The sequence below is a fragment of the Polypterus senegalus genome, chromosome 12 (assembly GCF_016835505.1).
Source record: "Polypterus senegalus isolate Bchr_013 chromosome 12, ASM1683550v1, whole genome shotgun sequence".
NCBI lineage: Eukaryota > Metazoa > Chordata > Cladistia > Polypteriformes > Polypteridae > Polypterus > Polypterus senegalus.
Genome location: NC_053165.1, coordinates 19,125,293 through 19,152,733, shown reverse-complemented (window position 1 = coordinate 19,152,733; position 27,441 = coordinate 19,125,293). Strand labels below are relative to the sequence as shown.

Here is a 27,441-nt window from a genome sequence, read left to right as displayed (position 1 = left end):
GTCATTTAGTTAATGGCTATTGGTATTTCTGCATTATGAGAGTAGCATTTCTCTTCAATGGAGCTTTTATCAGCAGATGATACTAAAACACGCAGAGTCATCAACTGTGTAAACTTTCAGCGCCTGAATTTCATTTTCGTTCACACCTCACAAGAACTCGCTCAAAGTTCCATTCACACAAATTAAAATGAACAAATCCACGTTCACAGTTCACCATTTCAATTTTGAACTGGTTCATGTTCAGTTCATTTTGTATTTTTTAAGGAGTGAGAATAAATGACCCATGAGTTTACTTTTTTCAATTTTGCATGCCTTATATTAGGTTATTACAGTGTCCTTGAATAAAATACAATAATTATGAAGTCTTTTTTTATTTAAATACACTTTATTGAGTTATACCCAGCAACAAACACTGTAATAAGAAAGAGTCAAAGACATCATAAAGATTTGGGGCAGCCACCTGTATGTTGTTTTTCCCGGCTGCAAAAGTTGATTTGAAGTAGCACGATGTGCATAGAACAGAGTCCAGAACAGAACTGATTGCATGGAGACAAGATGGCGGTGTTAACTGATAAAACAGGACATGCCGTCATCGGCACTGGAACTGGAAGTGGCGTTTTCTTGACCGGAAGTGACGTCATTGTCGGTGCCAGAACCAAGTAGGATTTCTTAAGAATGCTCTTTTGTTTTTATTTTGTTTTATAATTGTGTCTTTCATTTTTCTATTCTTTAATATGTAAAGCACTTTGAGCTACTGTTTGTATGAAAATGTGCTATAGAAATAAATGTTGTTGTTGTTGTTGTCTCTGCAAGAGACTGAGAGAGACAGTTAGCACACTCCGCCACCTCCTCATCTGGCGTATAATTACTATTTTGCAGTCCCTTCAGATGTTTCCCATGCACATGTCTGTGACAACACGTATAACCAGATATGCTAATATCCATCCATCCATCCATCCATTATCCAACCCGCTGAATCCGAACACAGGGTCACGGGGGTCTGCTGGAGCCAATCCCAGCCAACACAGGGCACAAGGCAGGGACCAATCCTGGGCAGGGTGCCAACCCACCACAGGACTATGCTAATATCCTCCCAGTTAAAAAAGAAATTAAATATATGGAAGTGTACATATAAATTACCACTCTATTTCCAACCGTGTGACAAAAATGATGACTGTGGAACCAGCGTGTAGGTGAGCTAAGCTGTTATGCTGCCAATCAAAATTTGCGTCACATATTGCATGTCCAGCGGGGAAAAATATAAAGTGGCCTCGTGAAGTCCAACGTTTTCCTAAAAGCGACAGTGGAGCTTCACCGCGTGCTCATGTCAGCGGGGGTGCAGCTGAAGCACAGGCAGGCAGACACAGACAGTGCCTAATTGATTTGACGTTATTTTTTACGAATACAAATAAATGGCAAAACATTCATACATAATAAATATTCGTAAAAATCCACTTTTTGTGTTTACTTGAATACCGTCTTTGGATTTGACTCCACCCCCTACATTACAGGGTAATGTTAAACATTTAATCTGGACCTAAACCAGATCGAGAATGTCACGTAAAACTGAACTATAGCTCACGTTCAAGTTCTTCACTTGCAAATATGTTACGTTAAGTTCACCGTTCTTAGAAAAATGAGCTTGTACAATGAACGTGCTCCTTTGAGCTAGTTTATGTACTACAAAGATTTTCTTATCGGAATTTTTTATCATAAATGTTATTTCTTTCTAAAACACTTTGTCATGGAAGTCTGATGGTTAGCATGCTTTCCTTTCAGCACACATAGCTGGAGGTCAATTACATTCATACTTTTCTGTAATCAAAGATTCCTCTCACAATTTCTATCATAACCCCAAGCTACCTCAGTTGGTCCCACATCATCGCCAGAGTTATTAGTGCAACTCTGGGCTCTTTGCATCAGAAGGAAAACAACAGAGGATAATGTACAAAGAACCATTCCGACACTAACAATCGTTAAAAATGTAACAAACTTAAAGGTAATAACATTTCGTAATATGTAATTAGTTTTTGTCGTTCCAAGTTTGTCACCTGGGCAATGCCAGGTAACTCAGCTCATGTTCTGCTACATTCTTTGATGCAACTTACTTGTGACAGATGTACTAAACTGCTGCTTGGTAAAGATGAGATTTTCATAAAATGAAACTGCAAAGCCAAATTTTTTTGGCTGTCTGTTGACCGAGGCACCTGCTGGGATGAAATCCATTTCCTAGAGGCTGTGTAGTCACACTTCAAGTTGCCATTTTATCGTTAATTATTACAATTAGTTTTGTTGATGAGAACGTTGTTACAATGTGTGACTGTAGCTCTGCAGTCGTGGCCAAAAGTTTTAAGAATGACACAAGTATTGGTTTTCACAAAGTTTGCTGCTTCAGTGTTTTTAGATCTTTTTGTCAGATAGTTCTATTTTATACTGATGTAGAATTAGATAGATAGATAGATAGATAGATAGATAGATAGATAGATAGATAGATAGATAGATAGATAGATAGATAGATAGATAGATAGATAGATACTTTATACAAGCATTTCATAAGTTTTAAAGGCCTTTATTGACAGAGACTCAATATTTGCAGCGTTGTAGTGAATGGGACCAAAACATCCTCCAAGAACAACTTCTCCCAACCATCCAAGAACAGTTTGGTGACCCACAATGCCTTTTCCAGTATGATGGACCACTGGGCCATAAGGCAAAAGTAATAACTAAGTGGCTCAGGAAACAAAACATCGAAATTTTGGGTCCATAGCCAGGAAACTCCTCAGACCTTAATCACATTAAAAACTGGTCAATCCTCAAGAGCTGGGTGGGCAAACCAAACCCGCCAATTCTGTCAAACTCCAAGTATTGATTTTGCAAGAATGGGCTGCCATCAGTCAAGATTGGACCCAGAAGTTGATTAACAGCATGCCAGGGTGGAGGCAGAGGTCTTGAAAAAGAAAGAAGGGCCATAAACTTAATGTAATCAACGATAAAAGCCTTTGAAACTTATGAAATGCTTGTAATTATACTTCAATATACCATAGAAACATCTGACAAAAAGATCTAAAAACACTGAAGCAGCAAACTTTGTGAAAACCAATACTTGGGTCATTCTCAAAACTTAAAAATTGTATTATTATTATTATTATTAGTATTATTATTATCCATTCATTATCCAACCCGCTATATCCTAACTACAGGGGGTCTACTGGAGCCAATCCCAGCTAACACAGGGTGCAAGGCAGGAAACAAACCCTGGGCAGGGCGCCAGCCCACCGCAAGACGCAAACACACACACCCACACACCAAGCACACACCAGGGACAATTTAGGACCGCCAATGCACCTAACCTGCATGTCTTTGGACTGTGGGAGGAAACCCACGCAGACACGGGGAGAACATGCAAACTGGGAAGTGAACCCGGGTATCCTAACCGTGAGGCAACAGAGCTACCACTGCACCACCGTGCTGCCCCATCATCATCATTATTATTATTATTATTAGTAGTAGTAGTAGTAGTAGTAGTAGTATCATTATTATTATTATTATTATTATTATTATTATTAGTAGTAGTAGTAGTAGTAGTATCATTATTATTATTATTATTATTATTATTAGTAGTAGTAGTAGTAGTATCATTATATTATTATTAGTAGTAGTAGTAGTAGTAGTAGTAGTAGTAGTAGTAGTATCATTATTATTATTATTATTATTATTAGTAGTAGTAGTAGTAGTAGTAGTAGTATCATTATTATTTTCAGGAATGCTAAAAATAAGTCAGAAAATGGCCAGTGGGAGGACTTAAGCCAAGCTTACTGGTACTAATAAATAAATAAGAGACACATTAGCTTATGGATAACTAACATACTGAATCTTGAACCCATTAATATTTCTTGCAACCTTCTTTATAACTGCTGTGAAATTAATTATTTATGAAACAGAATGTATGCAAAGAGATTTGCACAGCTTTCTCATGGATCCAGTATCCTGGATTTCAATCCTGTACCACTTTCTGCCCCTGTCTGTGTTTGGATTCATTTGGCTCTTTGGTTTTTCTCCCACATCTACCTCTAAAGTGCAGGTTAGGTGATTGGGTTTTGACAAAATGGTTCCTGTTTCAGTTGTTAGGGTCCATGACTGGGTCTGGAAATGGCTGAGGGCCCTTTCTAGTCTTGTACCCTGACCTTCTGGGACATTCTCCTCCCTCTTCCCCCCTGAATTTGAATAAGTAGGTTTGGTGTTGTTACAGTACATTGAGTTTTTGAGTATGTATCCACAAAAAGGCTTTGGACATCAAACCCTGAGGTTGTGGCTCAAATCGTGCTACTGACACTGGGTGACCAAGGGCAAGCTACTTCACCTGCCTCTTCTCCAACTGGAAAAACAATAGAGATGTAACTGATTGTATCTCAAATTGTGTAAGTCACCTTGGATAAAGATGTCAGCCAAATATGTAAATAATAAAAGACTGGTTTACAGGGCCGTTATAGTCGTTATATGTTCAGAGTGCAGTGAAATTCTTACTTTTAGTTGCTAATCAGCATGTAACATGTTGCCACTCTCTGGCGCCATGTCTAGTGAGTTCACCTCAAAACTTCTGTCTTCTTATCTGCAAAATCTAAGAACACGTTTCCTATCTATAGTGGTTTTAGTTTTATGTACTTGTATTAATTTTTTTTCTTGTTATGTTTTTAACATTTCTTTCATAATCTTTATGCTATAACCTTGAATCTTGCCAGTTAGTCAAAATTAAAATGAATGATTTTGTGGACAGTTTGTGCTCCCTGTTCCTTCTTATCTCTCATATGTTCAACAAAGCTTTTAGTTGTTTTCCTTGCTTCTGCTTTAATAACCTTCATGTCTTTGCTCTGCTTTTGGCTGCGTGGAATAGAACTCAGCTTTTTGGGCCTTATCCTAGGTAAGACGACGTCGTTCTCTCTCCCCCATTAATATCGCTTCGGTCATATGCATGTTTAATATCAAGTCAATCTTTGTTCCACTTAACAACATTTTTATTGGATTCTCTCATTTTCTTTTTCTATATGCTAGCTTGCTGGAGAAAATAGAACAGGAAACCTGGCGAGAAACTGGCATTTCGTTTGTTACCTCGGTAACGAGGCTTATGGAGCGCCTCCTTGACTACAGGTTAGTTTTTACAAAGCCTCCTGGAGAAAAGCCCTTGAAAGATTGTATCTGCGTTCAACATCCTTTTATGCTCCCACATAGCTCAATGGTACTACAAAAAAGTGTATCATTCAGAACACGTATGGCCAACGTTATTCCTTAGTGTAGCTTCCATCATGTTTTTTTTTTTTAAAAGAGGTGCCTACTTTATCTTCTTTATTAAATTTATTAAAAGCAAATAACATTCCATACAAGCAAGTCAAATTTTACAAGACTAAGTTCAAATCAAACCAACCCCCTACCCATGAGAAAGAGAGCTAGGCCAACCGAATAAAACTTTAATTGTTGGAAAAATAAAATACATAAAGATAATTAAAATAAATGAGGGAAGAAAATCTACTTCCTCAAGTTAAATGTTTATTCTAAAATATTATTGATTAGGTCCTGCCAGGTTTTTAAAAAGTTTTGCACAGATCCTCTAAACAAGTGTTTCCCAAACTCGGTCCTGGGGAACCCCTGCGGCTGCAGGTTTTTGTTTCAACTAGCTTCTGTTTTCAACTGGACTCCTGGGCTTATTAAGTGATGTGTTATTTCCCAAGTTCTGTGTTTAGAGAACAATATAGAAATTAGAAAACTAAGTTTGGTCAAAAAAAAAAAAATTAAATTGTACCAAGCAGTTATCTATCTATATATAATCTTCATTTAGATCTTGATCTTTGTTTGTCCTCGAATGAATTAGAAGAAGCACTAGATGGCAGTAGAGAGACAGCTAAAACATAGGCATTGCATTAAGAATCTCCTCCAGGCTTATATTACTGAAGACTGTAGTACTCCAGTCACACCTCAAAACACAGACATTCAAACTAAACAAATTGTTGTGCTTTAAATTAACTAAAGAGATCTTCATTTAGATCTTGATCTTTGTTTGTCGAATGAATTGTAGATGGAAGTAGAGAGACAGCTAAAACATAGGCATTGCATTAAGAATCTCCTCCAGGCTTATACTACTGAAGACTGTAGTACTCCAGTCACACCTCAAAACACAGACATTCAAACTAAACAAATTGTTGTGCTTTAAATTAACTAAAGAGATCTTCATTTAGATCTTGATCTTTGTTTGTCCGCGAATTCCACACATGCATAGACCACCTTCCAGTTTGGTACGTTGTTGTTACTCACGGATGTGCCGGAATAATGAAAGGGGTGGTGGACAGTGTTACGCTGGTTAGCTCCTGAGGCCTGGTTAGAGAATGAGATTGCCGAAGATAAAAGGTACGTGTCTACGTAACATATGAATGAAAGAAAGACAGTGGGTAACATGAATGACAATGTAACAGCACGTTCCGGAAATTATTATTGTTACGTTGTAGCCGGCGAGTGCTGCGCGTCTCACAGTTGTACCGTGGCTTGCTCACATGTCAGTGAAGTGATCCCTATTTATGCTTTAAAGAGCCTGGATACCTATGTGTCCCCCTTTTATAACCATTGCTCCATGTATATTGCCTTACTCTTTGGATTGCCAGAAAGCAACCTGCGAGATTGGAGAAAGGTTGAGAAGACAAAGTGAGAGGAAACGACAGCGTCGTGAAAACGAGACGGACTGTGAACGGACAGAAGCAGAAATGCTCCTACACCACCACATAATTACTATTCGGACAGTGATTCCGAGTAGGCCATTCCTATCGAATCAATGTCCAAGGATATTCTTTTGTTAATTTGTTTCCCTTATAAAAAATCATTATGCTGTGCGACGAAGGGCCCAGTTCACGACTGGCAGCCGCGTTTAAACAGTGAGCCCTTCACAGACAACTTTAACACGCGCAACGTAGTTGGGCGCACATGGCTAGTATAGGAATAATGTATTTTTTTCTTTTTAACAATATTTTCATCTTGATTTCCATTCTACTTTTCTAGGTGTTCTAATTGTTGAATTAATCCATTATTTACTAATTAGTGGGTCTGACGCTAAAGTAGTTGCAGCCTTTGATTACTCCATGTTATTTGCCAGAGTGTCTGCTCCGCTCAATTTTAATTGTCATTAATAAGACACAACGAAGGGGGAAAATCCGCACAGAGAACTGGCCAAATTTAATGAAATCAATAAAAGAGAGTTAAGCATTTCAATCTATAGCAAAAGCAGAAATATTTATAAATGTCTTATAAATGTAAAAATAATACTGCTGTGCTTTTCTGAATGTCGAATTAAAGAAAAAAAAATACCAGCTAATTAAATGAGCTCAGTGTTATTAGGTGTTGTCACTGATTAGGAATCTGGTTGGAACAAAAACCTGCAGCCACAGGGGTTCCCCAGGACCAAGTTTGTGAAACACTGCTCTAAGTGATAATTAGATTTTTTTCCAGTTTCAAATAGTATATAACATCAGTTACTCACTGATTCTTTCAATTCAGCAAGACACATCTAGGTGGTAATAGTGAAGTAAAGGCCATTACAGATTCTTTGTCCTTCTTCACTTGAACCCATCTGTGACCCCACCAAAAACACCTGTTAGTGGATTAGGGGGGATTGTGACTCCAAGGCTGTCTGATAGGCATTTAAAGATTGTGGTCCAGAATGTTGTTAATTTGGTGCAGGCCCAAAAAATGTGGCCCAGTGAGGCTGGAGCTTGATTGCAACGTGTGCTGGTTAGATTTTGCCCTGGAAACATTTTGGACACTTTTAAACGAGATTGATGAGTTTAGGTAGATAATATTAAGTTGAATAATTATATTCTTCGCACATATGGAACTCAAATGAATTCTGTGCATGGCTGCCTTCCACTCCTTTTCTGAAATGTTCAGTTAGAGATCCTTTTCCCACTGTACTCTTGGGATCTTTTAAAGGGAGAAATGCTGTCCGAGTCCTCAAGACTGATCGATATTTTTTTCGGAATAAAGTGTAACTTTCAGAACACAAACAGCCAAAGTTATTCCTTAATGTAGCTTTCATCATGTTTTTTTTTTTTTTAAAGAGGTGCGAACTTTATAAAATAATATAATATCAAAGTAATATGAAAGTTAGGTAAAGAGTCAAGCTTCAGTTTATTACTAAAACCGATGTCACATTATGCAGCTTCTAGTCATGGGCTATTGTCAGACTTGCCAAGTGGGTTGGCGATTTTCTCGCCAGACTGTGTCAGTTTAAACACCTGAAAATCACTGCCTATAACACATTAACCAACTGAGCGATGACCTTCCAGCACAGTCTTGTTCACTCCTTTATCAGAAAGTCAATAGCGTGCTGCCTGACAAAGCCATTGCTGTATGAAGGGTTAAGAGCTATGGCGAGTTCAGCTGCAATCTCAATCCTTTTTATCTCCCATTTTGTTGTAGTATGTAAAACATCTGACATCAGGGCTTAAGGACTTGTCTTACTCTGACAGACTGCGAGAATTAAACCTGTTTAGTCTCGAGCAGAGAAAACTGTGTGGGGACTCCATCCAGCCATTGATAAAGTAGATCCACCAACACACTTTCAGCTTAACAGTGAATCACATACTCGAGGACATCAGTGGAAATTAAGTGGAAGTGCATTTAAGACTCACGCCAGGATGCACTTCTTAATGCAAACAGTGGTGGGATGCTGGAACAAACTACCAGGCCATGGAGTTGAAACAGAAACCTTGACAACCTTTTAGAAGAATCTGGATGAGATATTGGTACAGCTTAGCTATTAGCTAAACAAAGGGGCTTGATGGACTGAATGGTCTCCTCTCATTTAGAACATTAGAACACTCTGGACGAGAACAGGCCATTCAGCCCAACAAAGCTCGCCAGTCCTATCCACTTATTTCTTCCAAAAAAACATCAAGTCATGTTTTGAAAGTCCCTAAAGTTTTACTGTCTACCACACTACTTGGCCGCTTATTCCAAGTGTCTATTGTTCTTTGTGTAAAGAAAAACTTCTTAATGTTTGTGCGAAATTTACCTTTAACAAGTTTCCAACTGTGTCCCCGAACTCATTTTAAGATAACAGTCTCAATCCACTGCACTAATTCCCTTCATAATTTTAAACACTTCAATCATGTCACCTCTTAATCTTCTTCTCCTTAAACTGTAAAGGCTCAGCTCTTTTAATCTTTCCTCATAATACAACCCCTGTAGCCCTGAAATCAGCCGAGTTGCTCTTCTCTGTACTTTTTCTTGTGCTGCTATGTCCTTTTTGTAGCCTGAAGATCAAAACTGCACACAGTACTCCAGATGAGGCCTCACCAGTGTATTATAAAGGTTGAGCAGAACCTCCTTGAACTTGTACTCCACACATCAAGGTGCTATATAACCTAACATTCTGTTAGTCTTCTTAATGGCTTCTGAATACTGTTGGGAAGTCGATAGCTTAGAGTCCACTATGACTCCTAAATCCTTCTCATAAGGTGTACTCTTGATTTTCAGACCACCCATTGTGTATTAATTGTGTATTTGTCAGATGTCTTGTAGATTTCATGTTTCTTATTTCTTCTCACTACCTTCTATGTATTGTAAGCTACTTCCGGATCATTCTTCATTGGTTGTCAGCTCTCGTGCACCATGAGTCCAACCCTGTAGCTAAAGAGCAAGTTGAGGACTATCTGGAGGGAGTTGCAGGGCATGTCACATTACGTGACTAGCTTCATGGTAGCACCAGCAACTGCCTCCAACTTGTTAAGATTAGGTAAATGATGACTACAACTGAAAATCAATGGGAAAGTCAAGTAATTTGACATGGCCTCTTTTGTAGTGTGAGGGAAAAGGAACTGAACTCTAAATCACTTCACTTCACCTTAGTAATAGAAACCATCTACAGGAAGGACAAATGCAGTACATTTGATTACCACATGCGTTACAAAATTTTGATGGTGCACAGCAAAGGTTAGCACTGAGGACTGCGTAGATTACTTAGATTTCAGATCGTCCTAAACAGGTAGAGCAGCTAGTGAATGAATAATGGAAAGAAAGGCTAAGTATAATTTTAAAAAAGTGTATTGCATATTATTTGCAGCATTGTATTGACTCATTTCCCTATACGCTTACTTCTTAACAGAGATTGCATGAAAGGAGATGAGACAGAGAACAAGAAAATTGGCTGCACGGTCAACCTGTTGGTAAGATGCGATAACATTGATCTTGAGGCTCTGTGAGCAGCGTCAGGATGTCATGTGTCTGACGTTATGACATGCTTTTGTTTTAGAATTTCTACAAATCAGAAATCAACAAAGAGGAAATGTACATCCGCTACATCCATAAATTGTGTGACATGCATCTTCAGGCAGAGAATTACACAGGTAAGCATAATATACTCTCTATGAACAGCCATGGGTGAAAAGCCATTGTGTTGTCTCTCCATACCCATAATGAGGCCCAGAAGAAGATCTCATTCTCTCTCTCTCTGTCTCTCTGACTGTCCATCGAGTCTGATGATAACGTTCACTACTGTACTTCACGGTGAACTTTCGGACGGCCGTATAATCTTATCCTTAATTCACAAGTCCTGTTGCATTTGGGACATGTGTATGTGAGAGCGGCAGTAGCGATAGTGGCAGAGCTCCTGTCTCTTGGCTGTCTTGTCTTGCTGTGCATTTTTCACAATGCTGCGTGAATCTCACGCCATAAGCTACTGTGGATAAAATGACAATTTGCAAAAATTTCTAAAATCCTGTTTTCGCCTTGTCATTCTAGGAAATTGAGTGCTGTTTGATGAGGAAAAAAACAAATTTACTTGATTTTAGCATAAGGCTGCAACATAATAAAATGTGAAAAAAGTGAAGGGAGTCTGAATACTTTCAGAATCCAATATACTGTATTCAATGTTTTTAAAAAATTATTACCTTTTTGCATTATTGTTACCATCCTTTTGCCATAAAAGAATAATTTTTGAGTTATTCGTGCTGCATGATACGCATTGTAATGCAGAGCTGTAACGTGATTGTCTGCCGATTTGCTGTTAGTTTTCTGCTTCTTGCCTGTCCTGGTGCATGTCTGATGCAGTTGATATGTCTTGTTAGCTGCCAGTCAGAGATCTGTTGTGACACTTACAATGAGAGCTGAAGGAAGTGCTGTCCGGGCTGTAGACACATTTCAAATTGTGTGCAGGGTTCACATCTTTAACAATGATGAAAGGCCAAGAGGTTCCAAAGAGCTGAAGACAGGCTACACAATAGAATCGGAAGTTTGACACCAAAGAGAAGAGAAGTCAAGCAAAATGACACCTTTTATTGGCTAACTGAGCAGATTACAATATGCGAGGCCCCTTTCTCTGATTACAAACTGCCTGAAGAAGGGGCCTGAGTTGCCTCAAAAGCTTGCATATTGTAAATCTGCTCAGTTAGCCAATAAAAGGGGTCATTTTACTTGAGTTGTCATTGCATCCATAATGGCTAACACGGTACAACACCCTGCTATAAACTGCGTCTTTATTTTAGCTAAACCCGCTAGAAGAAATTGTAAAAGGCAAAACTGCAGAGACAGAAGGATTATTGGAAACAAATGTGGATCCACAGGTATTGATGAGTTTGTACAAAATGAATTCAAAAAGTAATGTCCTGATTTTGGTTTCTCTCTTGCTTCCCCATCATCCTCTCAGGAAATCCATCCTTACCAACTTGTAGGTCATTGAACTGCCTTGATAAGTATAGTCAGTCAGTCATTTTTCAACCCACTATATCCTAACACAGGGTCACGGGGGTCTGCTGAAGCCAATCCCAGCCAGCACAAGGCACAGGAACAAATCCCGGGCAGGGCACACACTAGGGACAATTTAGGATCGCCAATGCACCTAACCTGCATGTGTTTGGACTGTGGGAGGAAACCCACGCAGACACGGGGAGAACATGCAAACTCCACGCAGGGAGGACCCAGGAAGCGAACCCAGGTCTCCTTACTGCAATGCAGCAGTGCTACCACTGCATCACCGTGCCACCCTGGTAGGTTTAGTGTAACACTTTTTATAGTGTGGTGGTAGAGCCAGGGCAGAGCCTGGTTGTCCAGGTCCTCTGAAAGCCCTGAAGGTGGCACTTATCCTTTCCTTCATTCACCAAGTGAGACAGAAGTTTGGACTTCTGTGGGGACAGCTATTACACCATAATGCAGGTGTCAGAAGGGGAGTTCAAAAAGGCTAGAAACCACCCTTGGAGAAGAAGAGCAAAACCTTACTTTATCTTCATTTTCAATATGAGTACAGACTACAAAAATGGGGTGTCATGATCCTTCTGCTTTTCTGAGTTGTAAACAGATATGAACCACCAGGGGGCATACAGCTCCCCCAAACCTGGACACAACAGACACAGAGCCCAATCTTGCCACACAGAACCTGTTTATTTTAAGTGGGGAAGCACTTTTCCTTTGCTTCTCACTACACAGCACAGTACGGTATAAATCACCAATACACTGTCCCTTTCTTCTTCCTTTTCCTATCCTTACCTTCTCTCTGCCTCCACTCCTCCTCCAGCAAGCTTCATCCACCTCCTCCCAACTCTGGCTCTCCGAGTTGTGGCAGCTGGCCCCTTTTATAGAGCACCCAGATGTGCTCCAGGTGTTCCACGATCTCTTTCCGGCTGCATTTCCAAGTGTGGCGGCAGCCTGCAGAGGAGGGCTCAACTGTTCTCCATGTACCTCCTGGTGGTGCTCATGGGTCCTGGTAGGGTTGAGCTTCCATGCTTCAAACCCGTGGCACTGTAGCACATGAGGGGGACTGCCCTCTGTTGTCCTGGGGGAGGTATTGCCCCGTGCAAGCTCCTTCCCCTCGTCCTTCTGTTATGGAGGTGTCCCAACCGGCTGTCCGTTACGCAGGAGATGTCAGAAAAGATATAGCAGGGATTGTAGGCTTGTGGGAGCCATCTTCATAGCAACATCACTTTTTGACCCTTTGATGCTGGCTCATATCATTGTGGAGCAGACTTCACCAAGTGTTTGATTATTCACCTACTAACAGAGAAAGTAGCTGGGATTAGACCATCAAGAAACGGGTTAGTTTTACCCTACTGATGATGTGTTGTCACAATACCAATCCCGCTAAGTACCAGAGGAACCGCTCTTCACTCCAGCCGTTTACTCATTTGATATATGGGATTTCCTGAGGAACCAACAGTGCAAAGCTACCATTTGCAGGATTACGACTGAACATGTCTAAGTCAGAATCTCTCCCCAACATGATGATACCATCATACCAATGGGCCAGGAATAGCTGGGGTGTGGACCATCATGGAGAGCTGGACAAGATAGGGCCGGGAAGTGGTCTTGATGAGCAGCTGCTCCTTTTCGTTCTTCATCACTGCATGTTTCTGGGGGACACGGATGTTAAATTGTTCTTGGAGAGCCTGATATATAATGACCCGTACTACCAGACATTGCAAAGCATATTGGCTGTTATTGCTATGTGTCAGCACAAGCAACTTTGGGCCTTTCAGAATTTCAGTGTGCTACCAACATTTGAATGCTTTTCAAAACTGAATAAGAAGAACCAATCACACCTGAACACCTGACCTCACTTTTTCCTTAATGTAATTTAGTCAAATCACTTTTTTGTAGTCTCCCTCCTTTTAAATGGGGACCATGTCAGTGACTTTGAGAAAATGAAAGCTTAATAGAAGTCATGCTAATTTATAATACTAATATCTTACGGTTGCCTCCCGTAGAGATGATGATTTCTAAATGGGCCTCAACATTTGCAGGCTTCATAAATATGTAAAAAAGTTTAAAAACCATATGGTGCCGAACATGCTTAATATGATCTTCCAGACGCACGAGCCATTTGAAGAAATTAATCTTCATTAGTGTTGAATGATTTCTTCTGGTACTGACTCTTATATATATATATATATAAAGTCTAATGTCTGTCTGTCTGTCTGTATGTCTGTCTGCTTTCATGCGAGAACTATAGAACCATTTTTCTACTTTTGTGTTTTTTTTCTCATTGCGCTATGTATCATAGTTCGCTTGCGGTACTGTTTTATTCATCCAAATCCTAGAGACACACAGCAGGCTGATGGGAGGGGGGCGGGGACATCCTCACTCATGCGGCAGCCTCTGGGCGTTCCATACTTCCGCTTAGCTAGTGAATGAGAGAACTACTTAACGGATTTAGATCAGGTTTTTTTCTAGAATTTGTTTGAACATTCCGGTTGATTTTGTGACTTCTCTGATCACGCTAAGAATCATAGTTTGCTTGCAGGAGTGATATATTTGCGCTAATCCTAGACAGAGGCTGCGGGCCGAGTGGGAGGGAAGCGTGACGTCAGGAGTGGGAAACCTCCGTTTGAGATGCTCTACCTCTGCATTTTGGAGTGTACCTTACCTTCGCTTAGCTAGCAAATGAGAGAACTACTTAACAGATTTAGATCAGGTTTTTTTCTAGAATTTGCGTGAACAAATTTTGTTGATTTTGTGACTTCTCTCATCTCGCTAAGAATCATAGTTTGCTCGCAGGAGTGATATATTTATGCTAATCCGATACAGAAGCTGTGGGCCACGGGAGTGACGTCTGGAGTAGAGAGCTGGGCGGGCCCTCCTCACTGTCCTGTTTTGCTGCTACTTGGGCAGAGCCGCTGGGGATGGCTAGTTATTATATATAGTTCCTTTTACAGTGAACACCTCTCCTCAAGTTTAAGCTCATATTCAAGTTCATTAACAGTCTCGAGTACAGATATAGTGTATCTAACTAACACGCTACACATCATCACTCTCTGGCTCCAGGGTCAGCAAGTATAAGTAATCAAATACCTTTAAACCTCTGGATTCTCGTCTCAGACGTAATTTGTTCTTAAAGTACACTGGATATTAAAATCACAAATAAATATTTTACGATATATTAAGCTAGTGAAAATGATAAAAAATTAGCATACTAAGAAAAGTACCACTTTTCAATAAGAAGAAAAGCAACTACAAGAACGCAATACAGATTGTGACCACCAGGGGGCACACAGCTTCCCATATACCTGACATGACAGATGGAGACACAACACATTTACTTCAGTGGGGAAGCACTTTTCCCTCGCTCCCCTCAGCAGCACAGTGCAAAAGCACAATATACAATACAGCGATTTTCTCTCTTCTCTGCCTGTCTTTCCACCTCCACTCATCATTCAGCAAGTTTCATCCACTTCCTCCCGACTCTGGCTCCCTGAACGGAGTGAGGCAGGCGGCTCCTTTTACTTAGAATCCTGGGAATACTTACACTGCTGCATAATTCTGACCTGGGAGCACTTCTGGGTCAGGTGGAATCCCTACATATGAGGGCTCAGCAACCTCAACACCCAACAAATACCAATTCCCACACGGTCCTGTGGGAATTCAAGGTGCCATTGCAACTCAGGGGGGCTGCCAAGTAGCAGTTCAGGGGGTATGGCACCCATCAAAAGCCATCTCCCCCTGACCTTCCTTTAAGGAGGCGTCCAGGCAGTCCCACACAAGATACAGTATTTATACTGTATAGATATATGGGGTGGCATATGAAAAAGCAGAAAAACCAGAAGCACTGCTCTAGTTGTAGCAGCAGCAAATGTAGTCAGGTAAAGCTAGCAAGATGTCCCCGTAAACATTTTGTTTAGCTTTATTAGTTCTGTTGCACGTGGTAACAGAAGGACGTTGTAACTAAGGGTGGAGTGGAGGCTCTGAGGCTAAGGATCTGTACTGGTATCCCAAAGGTTGCCGGTTCGAATCCTTGTCACTGCCAAAAGAGATTCTACTCTGCTGGGCTCTTCAGTGAGGCCCTTAGCCTTCAATTGCTCCAGGGGTGCTGTACAATGGCTGACTATGCGTTCTGACCCCAAGGGGTATGCGAAAACTAACAAATTCCTAATACAAGAAATTGTACAAGGCAAAATAAAGAACAAAAAAAAAAAAAAAGGACAAGGGAAAAGATAAAGGTTTGGGGATTCACCCCCAATATAGCAAGGCACAAAAAAATAGCAACCGAGTAGAAAATAAAGACTGAGCCCCAAAGTAGACTGACTGAGGAAAGAAAATTGCAGGCTTTTATAGTTGTTGTGCAGGAAGAGGCGGGGCTATGTGGGGGGGTGGCCTAAGTGAGATCTGTAGGAGGGTGTTGTAACGGTCAGAAGCCGCTAAGATTCACACCGTCGAGAAAGACGGTGATTTATTTATTTTATATGAGGATTACCAGGGACAACCCCAGCCTTGGCACGACACACACACACACACACACTACAGAGACAAAGAAAACGCACTGGGGCTTAAACGATAAAAAAGTATAATGAAATTAAATTACTAAATGAAAACAATAATACCACCCCTGATCCCTTTGGCGATATTACAATTAACAGATAAACATGACAAACACGCAGTAAAGTCCATGTATGAAATAATAGCGGTGAAGTTATGTCCAGTGATTTGAATGAAGCGAGGGAAATGGAAAAACACAGTCCTACCGGTAGTTGCTGAAGTAAGTTGACAGATGAATGGTTCAGGAGCGCTCCTTCTTCCGTGAAAGCCAAATAATCCAGACAACGTCCTCAGTAACAGTAAACAGGTAGACGAATGATTCCAGACCCCAACAAACAACACAATCCAGGACACGAAGATGTAAAGCAGGAAAACGACAGGCAGTTCCACAGATAAATACAAGCAGCAAACAACCAAAACAAAACTTTTTTCCTCTTCGTCCCCTGCCCTCCTTTTGAACCCCTCTGGCCACCTTTGCCCCCAACAGCCCTGCAAGGACTGCTGGGAGATGCAGTTCTAACCAATGGTAGCACTGCTACAGTGTGGTCTGGACAGGGGGGCGGAAGTTGGAGCTGGCTTACATAGGTTTCCATTCTGTGGATCTGTAGAAGAGGAAGAAGAGAGGTTAGTGCACTTTATTAATTAATACTTGAGCTGACATTTTACCCTCATTTATGCCCTTTGACTGCCTCCCATGCATGTATAATAACGTACTTCTGTGAAATGTAGAATGAAGTCAGCAGTTGGTGGAAAGTGGTATGCTACTGCTTCTATGAGCAATGTGCTAACATTAAGAAAAAATTCTGTCTGTTCTCCAGAGGGTGTTGCAGACATTACAGATTGTATGAAAAGAAGTCCTCATAAGTGGACATGGCAATTAGCACCACAGATGCCTGTGTCATGAAGCAACAAAAGGATATGATCAATGTGGAGCATATGATATTATTTATCTGGAGTTTCAGAAAGCATTTGTTAAGGTGCCACATGAGAGGTTGAACATCAAACTAAAAGACATTGGAGTTCAGGGTGATGTAGGTAGATGGGGCAGAATTGGCTCAGACACAGGAAGCGAGGAACCTCATCAGAAATGGGTGATGTTAAGAGTGGTGTTCTACAGGGGTCAGTGCTTTTTTTAATATCTATAAATGATTTGCATAGGAATATAAGTAACAATATGGTTAAGTTTGCGTATGATACCAAGCTAAGTGGATTGGCAGAAAATTTGTAATCTGTTATATCATTATAGAGGGACTTGGACAGCATAAAGGCTTGGGCAGATTTGTGGCAGATGAAATTTAATCTAATTAAATGTAAAGTATTACATGTTGCAAATAGGTTGGCTGGCGCCCTGCCCAGGGTTTGTTTCCAGCAGACCCCCATGACCCTGCAGTTAGGATATAGTTGGTTGGATAATGGATGGATGGATTTGGCAACTAAAAATGTTAGGTTTCAATACACAATGGGAACTTGCTGGGTAGACTGACATGGACAACTTGGCGGTTGCTTATAATCTTCTTCACTTCCAGACGAAGTGAAATGGTTGATTTCTTGATAGTTCAATGGTTGATAGATCTTTTTAAACTCAGACAGATCAGAAATCTATAACCGTCTTTCTGAAGTGCTCTTTCTGTACTGGCATGGTGATAAGACATACTTCAACAACCGTGAGCAAACCAAACTAAATATCTGAGGTTCAAATAAGACAGGGTCCTTTAAGATCCTCTGTTGTAATCTTTTACACCTGATTTGATACATCTGATTCTAATCTGAAGTATCTGAGGTAATAATAAATGTAGGGCTGTATGTACTTTTCCCACATGCAGAATTGGCATCTGGACTTTAAAATGTAAATGTGGTGTGATGTTTGTTATATCACCTTTATCTAAAGGCACTCTTTAAATGGAGATCAGATCTTCATATGTCCACATATGTTAAAAAGAGAAGACCATTTCATGGGGTGCACTTACCTTTTCACGCACTTGACTGAGTCAAGTGAGAATTGAGTGCTGAGGATCCTGGATTGTGTGAGGAACATATTATTGTATTTACGTTTTTTATTTTATTGTGCTTTGTTCTTTAAATGAAAAAGAAACAAATAATGGACTGATTGTTTATTAAAATGAACATAGTTTTACAGAATCTGTAAATTCATTTACTTCAAAGCACTTAACAAAAGGGAGAGAAACAAAAAGGAGGACATAAACAGGATATTATGTATGCCTGTAGCAAACAGATAACAGTGCAAACACCGTAAATAAGAGAGCGCCTAATGTTGAAAACGGAAGAATTAATTGATTCTGTGAGAGCAGAACTCTTTGCCTTTTTACGAGGGTGATATGAACCTTCTAAAACTTAAAAGTACAGCAACAATTCATTTGCAAGTGTTTTCTTCTTAAATGTAAATTATTTGTGTTCATTTTTTTCATCTGTACTTTTTGTGATGTCTTCATTTTGCTGATAACTTTTCCATTATTTCATAAAGATAACGTCAAGTGCAGAGCAAAGACAAAACTATCTGATCAGTAAAATTTGATGACATTTTAAAATTTGTGGAATTGAAAAATGTGTCTTAAGAGTCTGTATACCAGAGCATAGCATGAGCTAGTTAACACTTTCTTTTCCATGCTCTTATACAGAGGCAGCATTTACACTGTTGCTGTACTGGGAGCTGCTTAATTGGGAGGATCGGCCGCTGAGAGAATTCCTACATTACCCAGCACAGAGTGAATGGCAACGTAAGGAGGGCTTGTGTCGCAAGGTCATCCACTACTTCAACAAGGGCAAGGTACAGTAAGTCAGCAGTCAAGAGCACGGCAAAGCTTGTGTCAATTGCAGGAATGTACTGTGGACACAGAAGCCAAAAGGAGTTTTTAGTACTGGGAAAAAGGGTCCAGATGGCTTTGTCAAAGGCAATAAGAATGAGTCTGTGATCCATTCTGCTATACTATGATTAGATATGGGGAAAATGAATTTGTAACATAGATATCACTTTATTAAAGCTAATCAAATAATGTTACTGGGGCAGCACAGTGGCACGTGGGTAAGCTGTCACAAATTCATCACCCTGCTTGGTGATGGCACATTCTTACTGTTTCTGTGTGAGGTTTCCTCTATGTACACTTTATAATAGATAGATAGATAGATAGATAGATAGATAGATAGATAGATAGATAGATAGATAGATAGATAGATAGATGTGAAAGGCACTATACTGTATAATAGATAGATAGATTATGTAATAAAGACACAGATACTGATCAAGGTTTGGGGTTTCAGCCCCGTATACTGCAACAAAAAGATTCGTCCAACGTTTCATACAAAAACAAAAGACACTGAAGGGAGAAAAGACGGTCCGTTGACCCCTCGCGGGACGTGTTTCGAAGCAAACCGGGTCAATCCGCTGTTCCCCAAACACTCGTGCGTGACAAAAGACAGATAGATAGATAGATAGATAGATAGATAGATAGATATGAATGGCACTATGTGATAGATAGATAGATAGATAGATAGATAGATAGATAGATAGATAGATGGCCAACATCCTTACCCAGACTGGATACCCTTGAAATGGAAGGAAAGGGGGAGGCAGCTTTCACAAGCCTTGTCTCCCCCAGGACACTAGATGGCAGCAAACCCACAAGGTATACCAGGTATTGTAGTCCTGGGGGACAGCCCTGTTGGGTCCCATGGAGGCAAGACTAGGGAGAGCTACAGGATTTAGGGGTCCCTACTCTGTAGAGCTCCAACCTCACCCAGAAGTGCTTTGGAGCCACAGCTTCATATCACCGGAAGCACTCCTGGGAATTGTGCCTGCCACATTTGACTGGAGCCAGATTTGGGAGGAAAGAGGATGAAGCTTGCTGGGAGGAGTGGAGGCAGTGACCAGGATAGAGAGAGAAAGAGAAGGAAGAAGAAGAAGTCAAAATTGTACTTTACTCTGACTGTGCTGTGGGAAACACTTCCTGGGGAAGAATTTCCCAAAACAAATCCTCTTGTTCATTTTATACTTGTGTCCAAGTTTTTGCGTTGGGTGTTGGAGCTGAAATGCCCCCTGTTATCCACAGTCAATAGATAGATAGATAGATAGATAGATAGATAGATAGATAGATTAAAAGAGGAGAATCAACACAGAGAAAAATTCTTCAAATTACTAAATGTTCCACAAAATAGACAGGTAATGCAAAAGAAGAGAGTCGACGCAGAGACAGTTTTGGAGCACGTCCATTACCCCATATTATGTAGGATGAACAAAAAAATAAATGGTCTCTTCACAAAGTCAAAGTACATCTTTCCAGACGTAAGTCCAAACAAGAACTGTTGGTAATGACATTGGGGTGAGGTCATGTGGATTCCAAGCCTGAAGTTGAAAGGTCCAGAAGAGAGAACAACAGAAGTGATGTCATAGGTGGAAAGGCTGTCACACATCCGTTCTGCAGAGGGAGGAAGAGAGAAGGCATTAGATAGCAGCAGCCAGCCCTGGTTCAGTTGGAAAATGACCACCATCAGTGCCCTTAAGCTGTCTCCCACATGTCACATGCGTGACAGTAGATAGAAACTTCCTTAATCCAGAAGGAAACCGTAGGGTTAGAGTAGCAGAGGAAAAGGCACACATATACGTATAAGAATTACCTTTAAGTAAATTAATAAAGTGATTAGAACTGCACATACAGTATGTGTCAGTTACAATTTCACATTCAGGATGTCAGTCATTGGCACAGTATGTTGCACATGGCATCATTGTCTGTTCAGCTGTCTGCTAGACTGGCTCGGTATCCATTCACCACACAAGGAAAATGCATTTTTGGACGTTTAAACATTTAAAATATGAATTATTTAAAATGATTGATATTTAGTAGTCTTAGGATCTGTGGAGCTGGCATCACTTTACTGTAAGGACAACAAGAAATAAAAGTGCTAATAATTAAATATGGTAATGCCATGTAGGTGTAACTGGCACCAACTGCTAGCATCTAATTAGATTTTAGTTTATAAGTTATTTTTTGTTGTAAAACTTTTGCATTTCAGGAAATGAGATATAATTGTGAATGTGAAAATAAAAATAAATCAGCAACACTAATCATCTACAGGATATTTATTATGGATTTCACGCTGTGTTTACTGAATGTTTTGCCTAATTATTCTTTTTTTCTAAGTGATCTTCCTTGGTAATTGATGGATATTTTTTGACAATAAATAAGCAAAAATATGTCTTGGATTTGACAACAGGGATGCTGGGGTGAGGAGGGGTGGCATGATATGCATTTTTATTTTCTCTCTCTAATAAATTCAGTCATAGTCTGCTGCTCTAGTAAACAATACCCATGTTGAAAAGAAAAGCTGGTGAAAAAGTTGTTTTTAAAGTTGATTTTAAATGGAGAGAGGAAAGTTTTAAAGGGATGTGAAATATATGAAATGTTATATGCAAGTAATAGGAGTAAGAATAAGGCCTACCATCTCTCCAGCATGTTGTAAAAGGTGACTAAAGGAGGTTGGTGTCAGAAATGGCATTTATCTGTAAAAAGCTCTGAGACAGGCACAACCAGGCAACTTAGGTGGACCCAAAGATGGAAACTGGACCAGCAGAGAACAAAAAAATGAATTTAAGAAGACATAGAGGTGAAAAACTGCAACTGCATCCTTGGCGCACCTTTATTTATTTTCCTTTAGCGGCCTACCAACCTGTAAGAACTGTGGAATATGAAGGACGACCCAAAATTCCTAGAATTGTTTAAAGAAAACTTTATTATAAAGCTTACAGCAATTCCCTTTTAGTTGCCTTCAATATACTCTCCCTAAGATGCAGTACACCTGTCCATGTGCTTCTCCCATTCCTGGTAACATTTTCTATGCATATCTTTTGTTACCATGTCTAGAGCTGCCTACATTTTTTTCCAGGATTTCTTCAATGGTAGCAGATCTTCTTCCCTTTAGTCTTAATTTTCATTATCAGGAGCAAAAAGAATTCTCGGGGTTCAAGATCTCGCGATTATGGGGGAAGCAAAGCAACGATCATAATATTTTTGTTATGTGGATGAGTTGTCATGGTGCAGCATGCAGCTTTGGGTGCGACGCTTCTCCCTGGTTAAATGTTTTGTGGACCTGAGCACATCAACATTCCTGAGACCTTCATCTTTCTTTATTTTTAGATACTGTATGATGGACCAGTTTGCTGGTCTTGTTTTGGCTCATTTTGTATTGTTTGGCAGCAAATTAAGGAAAAAGAAACAATTAAGAGATTTGAGTCTTCAAGAGCAACTCAATTGAAATTAATTCAAAACAAGTTATTTGGCAGCAAAAACAGAGCACTAATTAAGAAAAGGGTTAGAATAAAAACCTGCCACAACAGTAGCCCTCCAGGACTGGAGTTGGGGACCCCTGATTTAGACAGCTTTCAAAGGTGTAAATAGTGTAAAGGTCAACAGCGAGTAGTAGGAGGTGCTAAGGTATTGAGGAGTCAGATGGCATAGGGGAAGAACCTGTGACACAGTCTCTAAAGTCTCTAAAATAGATAGATAGATAGATAGATAGATAGATAGATATTCATTGTAGCATAGTAGGCAGGATTAGATAGATAGATAGATAGATAGATTACTTTATTAATCCCCAAGGGGAAATTCACATACTCCAGCAGAAGCATACTGATAAAAAACAATATTAATTAAATAGTGATAAAAATGCAGTGCAAGTTAAAAAATGCAGGTACAACAGACAATAACTTTGTGTAATGTTAACGTTTACCCCCCTGGGTGGAATTGAAGAGTCTCATAGTGTTGAGGAGGAACGATCTCCTCAGTCTGTCAGTGGAGCAGGACGGTGACAGCAGTCTGTCGCTGAAGCTGCTCCCCTGTCTGGAGATGATAGTATTTCAGGACAAAGACGTTGTCTGGCACAGAGAATGCAAGAATGAGAGAGATATACAAATACATGGTGACAATCGAGTTCATCATCATTGAAACCTCCGACCAAATGAAAGCATTGCTTCTACATCCATAGATTGATGTTTGTTTGACGAGCACCAATGTGACTGATGTAAAGTGCTGTTTTTTTTAACTGTATAACCAAAAGATTGGAAAAGTTCAGCTTATTTGCATTTTATTTTAAGAACCACAGGTCTGTGTGTTTCATTAGCAGCACAGAATATTCTTATCGTAGTTGTTAACAAAAGTAGCCTAACCTAATAATTTAATTGTCTGCGTATAATTCCCATTGTCTCTTGTTCTTTTCAGTGTTGGGAATATGGCATCCCATTGTGCCGTGAGCTTGCCTGCCAGTATGAAGCCCTTTATGACTATCAGAGTCTCAGTTGGATTAGGGTAAGTGGATATTCTGTTTAACAAAATAATGCTTAGAGGTAGACACTAATGTGTCCAGACGGTGAGGCACCCAATCAATAATCAAAGTCAACTTATAGATCCCTTTCCAAGTATGAGATCAGCAGTGCCAATGCCACCCATGTATGTGGTTAAGTGGGTCTGAGAATGGCATGCTCTTTAAATAAGATGGTATTGTGGCTCACTATTATTTGGAATTGTGTGCTGTTCAACTAAAGTATGGGTCAGAATCACAATTCAAACTTGTAGCCTTGAATGGCATTTGTGCTGCTTACTTACTGCATGCTATATACTATGATTAGACTATGAAAACACTGAAAAGACTTACTTTACATATCAACACTTAGACGGAGGCCTTGTGGTCACTGGCAAATCTTTCTTCAGATAATACTGAGGCAGCTTCCAAAAATCTGAAGAGGTGTTCTTATGGTGCAAAGAGATGAAGCAGAAACCAGGACAATTTTAGCATATATGATAAAAAAAACAGACATGTAACCTGCTTAAATATTTGTCTTATTTGTACTGCTAGAAAATGGAAGCTGCATATTATGACAATATTATGGAGCAGCAACGCCTTGAACCAGAGTTTTTTAGAGTTGGCTTCTATGGAAGGAAGTTCCCCTTCTTTCTGAGGGTAAGTAGACATGTCAAAGTGGTAATCTTTCTATTAGTCTTTCTTTTATCGGGATACATAGGAGATGTGTACTTGCAATTGGCCCAGGGACAGAACTTTGTACAAAGTTTTTGACACTGCCTTTCATAACTTAACATATTGAATCTAACGATTATTACCTCAGGTGGCAGAGGACAATAAATAAGGTGTGAAATGTGGAGGGCACATACAATGCTCTGTGCCCAGGCAGTGCCTTTCTTCCTGTACTGTGTTAGGAAAAATATTCTGTTTGTAAAGGATAGTTGTATGTCACTGTTACAATTGATACCAAAGATGGACATCCTTTATTACATTATGTAACGGAGCCGACATGTGCTCTCGTTCAGTGTATCATGACAAGTTGATAGATAGATAGATAGATAGATAGATAGATAGATAGATAGATAGATAGATATTTTAGTATAGTAGGCAGGATAAGAAAGGTTTTAGAATAGTAGGCAGGATAGATAGATAGATAGATAGATAGATAGATAGATAGATAGATAGATAGATAGATAGATAGATAGATAGATAGATATTTTAGTATAGTAGGCAGGATCAGATAAATAGATAGTTTATTATAGTATAGTAGGCAGGATTAGTATTGGTGACTCACAGACAGACAGACAGACAGACAGAAAAACAAACAAATATTTAAGGCAATATTTAATAGATAGATAGATTCTAGCATAGTAGGCAGGATAAGATAGGTTTTAGAATAGTAGGCAGGATAGATAGATAGATAGATAGATAGATAGATAGATAGATAGATAGATAGATAGATAGATAGATAGATAGATAGATAGATAGATAGATAGATAGATAGATAGATAGATAGAACAAACTTTGCCCACAGGGGGAAATTTGAGACAAATGTCTTAATATTAAACCTAAATGTCTCAAAATATTAACACAGATTAAAAGTCTTAGGTGAATATCTGGTTCATAATATAAGACCTCTTATATGTAAATTCGTATCAGAGAAAAAAATAAAAGTTAGAATACCTTATGATCCCAACTAGAATTTGATATGCTGGTACAGTTGAGGTCAGAATTTAACAGACAGGCACAGTTTGAAGCACTCTGAGATTTCATACAGTAAGTTTTTTACTTTTACACCTGCCAGCTCTCGCTTCTCATTTCTTCATTACAGCTTTGATGAGGCTTGTCCTCATCTTTTATGTCTGCATTGTAATCCCAAATCCTTAAACAGTATATACCAGATAACTAGATACATAATATTTATGTGTATGCTGTATATAGAGTCAAAAATAATCACAAAGAATAGAACAGAATAGCTATGATCTAATGTGAAACTGAAAATAAAAATCAGTGGAAAGGTTTCCTTCAAAAAATGTAAGCTGTAAAGACAACCCGATAATTATAAGTTCCTCAGAAAACCCTTTACTGTCGAGGCAGTGAAGGGGAGCCAGAAAGGAGTCCTGAAACACAATTTTTATTACCTCTGTTGACACTCTAATTTGCCTGCTTAATTTTGTTACAAGCAATGCAAAATGTAACATTGGTGTTTCCATAATCGTACACAGTATGTTAATGTGACTGCATTACTGCCAGACAGCTTGAGAAATGGAGTCGAGTGAAATAAACTCGCCACTTCCCCCTTGTAGCTTCAGCATGTTAAAGTTTAATTTATGAAAAGGAATCAATCAGTTTGGTAATTGCAATCTAGGATCTTCTAGAATGTAAGCCTCTAATGTATTGTAATTACTGTTTATTCCATTTGCCTTCCTAGAGGTTGTAATTTCTGTTAAAACTGGACAAGGGTCCATAATAAGTATAATGACTATCATTAACAGAAAAACTACTGTGGAAAACGATAATGGGCATTCCTTCAAAAAGAGATTCAATAATGCATTTTTTTATTTAAGTATGCTCATAAATTTAGATATATTATGATATTTTGTTTGATTATGAAGGTCACTGCAGGTAGAGTGTTTATATAAACAATTCATACATTTTATTAATGTCTAATGTTTATGCGTTTTTAACTGGTCACATTTTTACTGCTTTATAAATGTGATTCTTTTACTCAACCTTTAGTGTCAAAACAATTACTGAGTTATTATGATAATGTGGTTCTTCTACAGAATAAAGAGTTTGTCTGCCGGGGGCATGACTACGAGAGGCTGGAAGCATTCCAGCAGAGGATGCTGGGTGAATTCCCTCAGGCTATTGCCATGCAGCACCCAAACCAACCGGATGAAACAATCTTGCAGTGTGATGCACAGTGTATCCTTTGCTTTAGACCATCATGTGTGAATAAAACAGAATTAAAGTCTCTGGAGGTACCTGCAGGAAGCCAAATAAACTAATTTGACACTTCACTGTAAATCATGCTTTACTGTGCAGGCAGCATATGTCAAGTGTCAAAATATGAGAGCAGATGACCTTGAAATGGGCAACAGGAAAATATTCCTTTTTATATTTCATAGTAGATTACAGACACTCTCTGCTTTATGCTATATATGAACATTTATCATGCATAATTTAATGATAATGCCTTGAAAGTCTGCCTTCCCTGCTGATTTTCCTTGGCATGCAAGTTTACTTATTTTCCTACCGTTAAAGTAAATGCAAAATTTAAATAACCACCAAACTGTTTTATTAAACAAAAAAAATGAAACATGTTTTCTTATGCTGCATTCATGAATATTTATAACACTTGAAAAATTGCCGTTACTGTTTTTATGTGGAGAGTGCAAAACACATTGCTGCATGTCTTTCTATTTCTTGTTTTCATCATTGCATACCTTAACTAATAATACTAATATTTAAAAGCAGGAATTAACATCAAAAATAATAATATTGTATTAATCAAAGTCATATATTAGATATAAAAAAAAATACAGAATGTTAAAAAAATGTCCCTATAGGGAAAAAAGCAATTGCAATCTATTAAATGTGTATAAACATAGTTATTGAAAAGTAAAAATGGAAAAGAAATAATAATACAAAAATGAAAAAAAAAACAATAATTTATACATTTATATTTTTATATTTATTATAAAGAAATGTAATGATAACACCACAGAAATTGTATGATAATAAGAAATAGGAATTAACTTGTAACACTAAACAAAACAATGGCTATAGCAAGTAAATGGCATCTATATGCAACACAAAGAATATAACACAGACACATAAATAAAGTAAACACAAACA

General features: G+C 39.0%; 1 protein-coding gene across 4 annotated transcripts in view; it reads left to right on the top strand.

Moving 5' to 3' along the window:
- The window catches only part of dock3 (dedicator of cytokinesis 3), a 919,050-nt gene that overhangs the window by 845,777 nt on the left and 45,832 nt on the right, over nt 1-27,441 (top strand). For 3 of the 4 annotated variants that reach the window (XM_039772621.1, XM_039772620.1, XM_039772619.1), the window contains 8 exons: nt 4,892-4,918; nt 5,050-5,145; nt 10,142-10,202; nt 10,289-10,382; nt 18,912-19,060; nt 23,502-23,588; nt 24,136-24,240; nt 26,367-26,508. In XM_039772621.1, coding sequence (XP_039628555.1) covers nt 4,892-4,918; nt 5,050-5,145; nt 10,142-10,202; nt 10,289-10,382; nt 18,912-19,060; nt 23,502-23,588; nt 24,136-24,240; nt 26,367-26,508 — 761 coding nt within the window. The remainder of the gene's footprint in view (nt 1-4,891; nt 4,919-5,049; nt 5,146-10,141; nt 10,203-10,288; nt 10,383-18,911; nt 19,061-23,501; nt 23,589-24,135; nt 24,241-26,366; nt 26,509-27,441) is intronic. The other variant, XM_039772622.1, reaches the window with a different exon arrangement.